The 7,084-nt window shown below is 46.7% G+C and overlaps 1 protein-coding gene across 1 annotated transcript; it reads left to right on the forward strand.

The window, feature by feature from the left end:
• The first annotated feature begins 316 nt into the window (after positions 1-316).
• LOC144160915 (uncharacterized) lies at positions 317-6,851 on the forward strand. The gene is made up of 3 exons (XM_077692005.1): positions 317-559; positions 3,912-4,318; positions 6,764-6,851. Exons 1-2 carry the CDS (start codon positions 548-550, stop codon positions 4,293-4,295), a joined length of 396 nt encoding a protein of 131 aa, XP_077548131.1. The 5' UTR covers positions 317-547; the 3' UTR covers positions 4,296-4,318; positions 6,764-6,851.
• The last annotated feature ends 233 nt before the right edge of the window (positions 6,852-7,084 follow it).

A 7,084-nucleotide genomic window follows, 5' to 3' on the forward strand; every position in this document is an offset into this window, starting at 1 on the left:
CGTGCCAGAAGAGTTATGGTGGCCGATCGGAAGTAGCGAATTCGCGGGGGGAGAGACAAAGCACGGAGGTTGGCTTCACCGGGCGCGCTCATTTATCGCCCGCGAGTTTTCTTTTGGCGGCCGCGTGTTCGCAATCGCCTCACGAGGCTACGCCCTGGCACCGAGCAGCTATCGAGAAAACCTCCAGTGTCCCGCTCAAGACTTTGTCTTGTCTTGAAAGCGCAGGCGCACTCACGACTGTTGCCGTTTCACGCTTTAGCGATTGACCTAGAAGTCTTCGCTTTCTTGCTGCATTTCTTTCTCCGTCAGAAGGAGGGTGTCAACGGCCAAAAGCGATCTCCAGGTTCACGGGGACGGACTGTTGAGGCTCGTGCGGACTGGAGTGAAATAAAAAAAACGGTGAATTTGGCTCAGATGAGACGAAGAGGCGATTGGAGGCGAAGGCTCCGCCTCCCGCTGACGCTGAGCCCTCACCCGTCGGTATAAAAACATTGGCCCTGTCGTCCACAGATCACTGGGAACCAACGGTGTCCTGCTCACGTCAAACATGAACTCCCTTGTAAGTCGTTTTGCGCATTGCTTCTCGGCGGTTTCAGTCGGCCTAACGCAGTCCTCCTTGTGGTGTATAAATGGCCGCTGTCTGCAGTTAGCACCTCCGCGGTAAATGTTTACACGGTACACATTTAGGGTTTGGTTGTAACAACTTGAAATGTTGGCGAAAAACGGAAGCTGTATCGTTGGCTATTACGTACGGTTGCCTCGCATGACGCCGAGAAAACTGGCAGTCTGTGAAACGGAAATTGAGAATTTACCTGCTAATCGGCGGTTGTCATGAGATTACATTTCTGAAAAAACATCCTCGTTGCACCACCATTTGAACGAAAACGATGGAAAGCCGCTTCTGTTTATATTGGTCCTCTCGTTCCTCGGCGTGAAAAGGCTTATAGTTGAAACACTTAAATGCAGAAGCAGTTTATATGGAAGGGTGGCAGAATGCGGGAATGAGGAAATAACGCAGCGGCTGTTCCGAAAAGAAGCCTGAGCTCGAACGGCGACCTACTGCCGAAGCAATAGTGAATGCACAGTCATTTCAGCTACTAAGAATGCCGAAACCGCACCAGCTCTAGCGGGTATTTCGTACATGCCCGGATGAGAGATTTCCTGTAATTGCTATAACTGCCCTCTTGCTGAGTTGAACAACCTGCTGAAATGAAGTGGTACACGATTCCGTCATCCAGGTTCGCCCTGCACGGCAATCTCATGACGCTGGCCCGGAAGGGAGATTTTAAATTATCTTGCTCATGGACTCGAGCTGTGGCACCCTCACAAGCAAGCTACGCATGACCAACGCTTTATTGTCATTGCCTCGGTCACGAGAGTGTGAGAAAAGGCGCAATATTTTATGTCGAATGGGGTTTACCCTAAATGACTTCTTGTTGACGGCCAATTTTCTCGTAATCTTGTGAGGACGAGCAATGAACGAAGCGGCACCTAAAGCTACAGATGTGGCCAGAAGTAGCGAAACAGGCGCAAATATTGCATGCTTTATGTTACACTGGGACCAAACTGATGCCAGGTTCTTTGACCAAACAAACAACAAGAAAACGTTACTTTGGTTGCATATTCCAACCAGCGGTGTTTTTTTATGTTCGGTGTATACCGTGGGCTTTTTTTTATTTTCCAACTATTTCGCGGTCATATTACCTAAGGTGTCCATACCAATCGCCTTATAAAGCTTTATTTTTCGTGGAGTCACAAGTATGCCTAATAATATCTGTAATACGACATCCCGCTTAATATTAGTTTAACATCCAGTCAGCCTTCAGTTTATAAACCTTATTTAAAAGCATCGGGCCTTATAAAAATCATAGTGAAAATGCTAGTCTTTTGGTTGGTCGACAATTGCAGGTCTAAAACAAACGTTTACTGGAGTGTTTTGTCTCTTGATGTGTGAGTATGCCTAGACCATTACAAAACGAACATCAAACACTAAATTACAATGCCGCAGCTTTTTACTTGAGCTTGACAACAATGCATTTACAACAGTTTGCAAGGTTTAATATACGTAAATAACCTTGCCGTACATATAGTTCTGTTATTTATTCCGCAATTTTTCAACGAGTGTTAATATGCGTAAACAACGTTGGCGTACATACATTTAGTCCACCGTTTTTTTAACGAGTCTTTTACCTGCCTATGTGGGTTGGGTGATTATGTGTCTCTAGCTTCGCCGAAACAGGCGATGTATGCTATATCACTATGCCCTTGACGGGATCGCTACAGCTGCACACAAATACATATGCACTTATGGCGTATACGCCCTGATGTTCGCTCTTTCGGTGGAGAACTAAGAAATTGTTAGTGTGGGCGAGCCTCGACAATCGGCTGTTGTGGCTACTTCATACTGGTGACGCTTTGTTTATTCACGCGGCAACAGTTCAACCTCTTTGTGATTCGAGCACCTGTAGCTTTTATTGCGGGCCAGACCAATACTACTTTTTACACTGCAGGTATTTTACTGTTATAGTCTACAATAAATTTTTTGTGTGGGCAATGTCACCGCCAAGAAAGCTAGCTTTCTCTGCGAACAACACAACTGCAAGATAATCCACCTGCCCTAAAATGCACTTCCCTGAAGAAATTGACAACGCCACCCTCCAACCTCAGGACTTTCCTTCAAAATCACAAGCACCGCAGGCTTTCCACAATAAAAAAGACGTATGAAGGTACCAGCCCGTTTTGAATGCTTTTACCAAAATTCAAAGACAAACAGAACATTTCCGATCGCTATGTAAATAAAAAATCCAAGGGCTGTACCAATACCTCGCAGATTTGTTAAGCTTGTTGCTCAGAGAAAAGCGCTTAACACGGGCCACTGGAGCTCGTGTCCCTGTTGTATCTGTGTGCGCCAACAAAAGGTGTGCAAGAAAAGAAGACGGGCGCACGCTCACGCAACGCTCACCAAAGAAGGGAGACGCGGGATGCGGAAGGCGAGTGTGGCGCAAGTTGTTTCTTCGTGCGAACTTCTTTGTGCCCCATGCCGAGGGCTGCTTTCTTTACTCGTTTCCATGAACTACAAGGACGAAGCTACTCACTTGCTAGTCTTTCGCTCGATGGGCGACGTAGGCAGCGTACAGTATTCTGTTGTTGGGCCGGGGGAGGGCTTAGAACAAAGTGCAACCAAGTTGTAGAACATTTGACGTGCAGAGAACTTTAGGGGCTCGCCTTGTCGTCGTAGCTCGTTCGCTGTCACAATGTCTAGATACTGTCGGAATCACGCGGCGGAACGCGATAACGGACCGACGTGGAGCCCCACGGCGTCCGTCAGGGCGTAACGCACCCAAACAGAGGCTTTGAAAAACAAGTGGTTTATAACCGTTCGAAACTCCTGAGGAGCTGGCGATTGCCACACACCTCCTCCTTGTTTAGCGCAATGAAAACTGCAGGTACAGTTGAGGCAAAATGTGTGTATATAACCGGCAGCCCCCGCATCCATGTAGCTATAGCAACGCCCATTGGGTTGGTTTTTGCTATAGTAAGCGAAAAAAAGTGGCCGCCAAAAACGACGCGGTCCAAACTGCGCAGTGTGGCGCCGGAACGTGCGGGATGAAAGCAAGCGCAAAACCCACAGAGCTCCCCCTGGCGCTGTTCCAGGCAGGGGACGCGCGAGCGCTGCGAAGGCGGGAAATTGTGATTGCATTGGACAAACGTGCGTTCAATTCATCCGGAGAGGAGTGAGACAGGGAGGCGAACAGTGTGATGGGTGGTAGCAGTGGCAGTGAGCGGATAACGACGCCACAGCCCATTATGGCGAATTACTGCTCTGCACTGCCGACGGATTTCCCATTAAGTGGAACGGCTTTAATTTTTTGCTGAACTTCCCTGTTTCCGTGGCATTTCTTTACGCGCAGGCTGTCACTGCCTTCCTCGGCCTCCTGGCCGTTACCTACGCCGGATTTATCGGCGGCTATGGTGGATATGGTCTCGGCTACGGCTATGGTCTTGGTTACGGCCATGGTCTTGGCTATGGCCTCGGCTACGGACACGCCGTGGTTGCTGCCCCCGTCGTAAAGGCCGTCGCCCCCATCGCCGTAGCCGCCCCTGTGGTGAAGGCTGTGGCCCCAGTCGCTGTGGCCCACCCCGTTGCCGTGGCCGCCCCCGTCGTCAAGACCTTCCATGCTGCTCCCCTCGCCGTTGGTTACGGCTACGGCCACGGCCTCGGCTACGGCCTCGGATATGGCTTTGGCGGTTTCGGATATGGTCTCAAGGGCTTCGGTCACGGATTCTACGGTTAAGCTGTAAAGAAGCTCGTCAAAAGGTGGGTTCTCAAACGCAGCCGTGGGGACCGCGATTGGTGGACATTGCCTCACTGACCTTTCATTGCTGCTTCGGAGGACTTCTGGGCTTTCCAGAAGCGAATTCTGCACCAAGAGTACGCCAAAAAGATGTCAAAGTAGCAAAAAACAAACATTTCTTCAATAAAACATCCATTACTACTCCATCGCAAAGTTTTCTGGCAAAGGTCTCGTGTTACGACTCAATAACACGGTATCGCTATTGTATACTCTACTAGCGAGCAACTCAATCTATACGTTTTATAACTACAAGGCAAAATGTTGGTGCCCATGGCATCACATTTGCTTTTTGAACACAAAAAGGCCTACCTTCTGCCAGTGGTAGAGACACCATCCCACTGTCCACATGTCTTAATGGTCAAAACACTATCGTATACGTTCGAAAAGATAGAATCACTGTGGAGAATGCATGCAGAGCATTGTGCACCAACTACCGCATAAATATGACCCATTGGTTACAAAAACATACAATTGCGTAACACGTATAAAATACAACCCCGAGGAATGCGATGCCTTAGCTCTCATTTTAATGTCTCCGGGACATTTTACGGCGCATGGCTCCAGCACATTTACGTAATCCATCGGACATGGGACATGAAGTCGTTCCACAGGCAGCAATATGCTTCCTTTGTCGTGTAAAAAGCTTCAGAGCCAGATTTATTAACCCCCATCTAGCTAAGTTGAAATTCGGTTTCCATCAGGTTCATATAACATTAGTTTCATTGTAAGCGGCTTATTTTTCGTTCAAGCCTTTTCTTCCGGAATACGCAAGTATATTATTGTTTAAGCCCATTTAATGGCCTATATGAACAAGTTCATAAGCTTGTCACGAAAACAAAATGGCTCGCCATCAGTTAAAACACCTTGTATTGCGTATCATGCACCCACGTTTTATTTCTGGTCGCCCATACGAATTCAATCAGAAGTAGTTTAATGCTGCTTCCTCTGTGGCACGGCATTGACAAGCAAGGGCAAGCGTCCGGACACCGAGAGACTTGTACTACTGAATGCTGAGCACAGTAACCAATGTTGGCACCACCTTTGTGGTGACTTTTAAATGCAGAGCATTTCAGTAACTCTCGATGTAACCCGCGTTGACGTCCGTAGTCGTACTCCGCACCCCTCGCCTTACACTATATAAAAAAAATACTATCCGGCGCCTGGTTTCGATCCCTCGACCCTGCGGGCGGAACGCAATGTACATGGTGCTCTACCCACTGCGCCACAAAGCCGACACAGAATGGGGGGCTACGAACGCGCCTTATATCCTTGACTCATTCAAACTACGTCAAGAAGCTGCTGATACAACGCATTCACTACCACAAACTCCCCAAACACTAAACGTTAACGCAATACACCCACCCCCTATGCGACGCATTTACTCGAGTCCCCCTCGCGGGGAGATGAGCCCAATTTTTTTTATTTATATCTCTCTTTTGGCATCATGAGTTATATTATTTATATGAAATATTTATTACAGGACGTCAGCAATAACAAATGCCCTTATCGTGACCGCATACCTCATGACATCTTCATGATGGCAGGCTATCAAACGCAATCTAAATTTTTCGGAGTACTATATATTCTGTACCCAACCATACTACACGCATGTGAACCTTACCGTCAAAGAATCCGTCGTTATTCAAAGCCTGCAATCACGACGATACCATGGATTAAAGCTGTGATGATCAACGGTTGATTGGGCCGTCAAAGAATATGCTTCTGAGAGTTTTCGTGTCCTGCTTAAAAATCTTGCTTGTTTATTTCGTTTTCTATAGAGCAAATTCTTTCTTTTAGGGCAAATACATTTTCTCCGTAACGTGAATTATCAAGGCACCAGATTCGCATCCGTTCGACAAATGTCGCTCGTGCAGATAATTTCTCAGTCCAGGTTAATCATAGTCGCAACTGCTTTGAACAAAAGTAACGACGAAAGAAAACCAATTAGGCTACGGTTTGTGCGTTGCATCACAGCATAAGTCGAATTGTTATTAGTGTTCTAGCACGCCTTGTATGCAACACGCATAATGAGACGCAGTGAATGTCGTTTATTAATTATAGCTTTATTTGCTGCTACGACTGCGGTATCCTCATGCTTACGCGGGAAAGGTACTTTACTAGTATACCTCTCCCACAGTAAACAAACACACAGATATGCTTAAAGATTTTCGACTTAACGAGGGCTTATCATGCCTTCGGTAGATTATTCCGTAGCGTTGGCATAAAAAAACTAACAGAAGTCTTCCCTCAAGTGAATTTGTACTGGCGTCAAATTTATGCATTATGGTGATCTTACTTTGTGGAAATTCGGCCTAATTGCTGCATGACTGAAATTAGAAAAATAACGGCCCATAAACAGTGGGAAAATATTTACAATAAATATGTTTACACCATCTTCTCTTTTCTAGGAAGCCTGGCACCACTGGGTGATACGGTTTTGTGGTACGGCGGCCACATGGACTTCAAGTTCGGAACGAAATAAATTGCTGATATTGGTACAAAACTTCTGGCTCAACTCTTTTTCTGCTTGATTTTCGAGGACTAAACACAACTGTTGGAATGGTTATTCCTAAAGACACAAATATAGTCATTATGCAAAACAATGCCACAACAAACGCGACCTTTTAATAGTAAACTGCAGCACTAGTTCACTGGCACTGGCATTATTGCTAGCAGCTTCACTTTCCCAGACGAACATTTCGCTGGAGCCTTTTGTATTCATAGCTCCC

The sequence above is a fragment of the Haemaphysalis longicornis genome, unplaced genomic scaffold (genome assembly GCF_048455015.1).
Source record: "Haemaphysalis longicornis isolate Haplotype H1 unplaced genomic scaffold, Haemaphysalis longicornis Haplotype H1 scaffold_11, whole genome shotgun sequence".
NCBI classification, from domain to species: Eukaryota; Metazoa; Arthropoda; class Arachnida; order Ixodida; family Ixodidae; genus Haemaphysalis; species Haemaphysalis longicornis.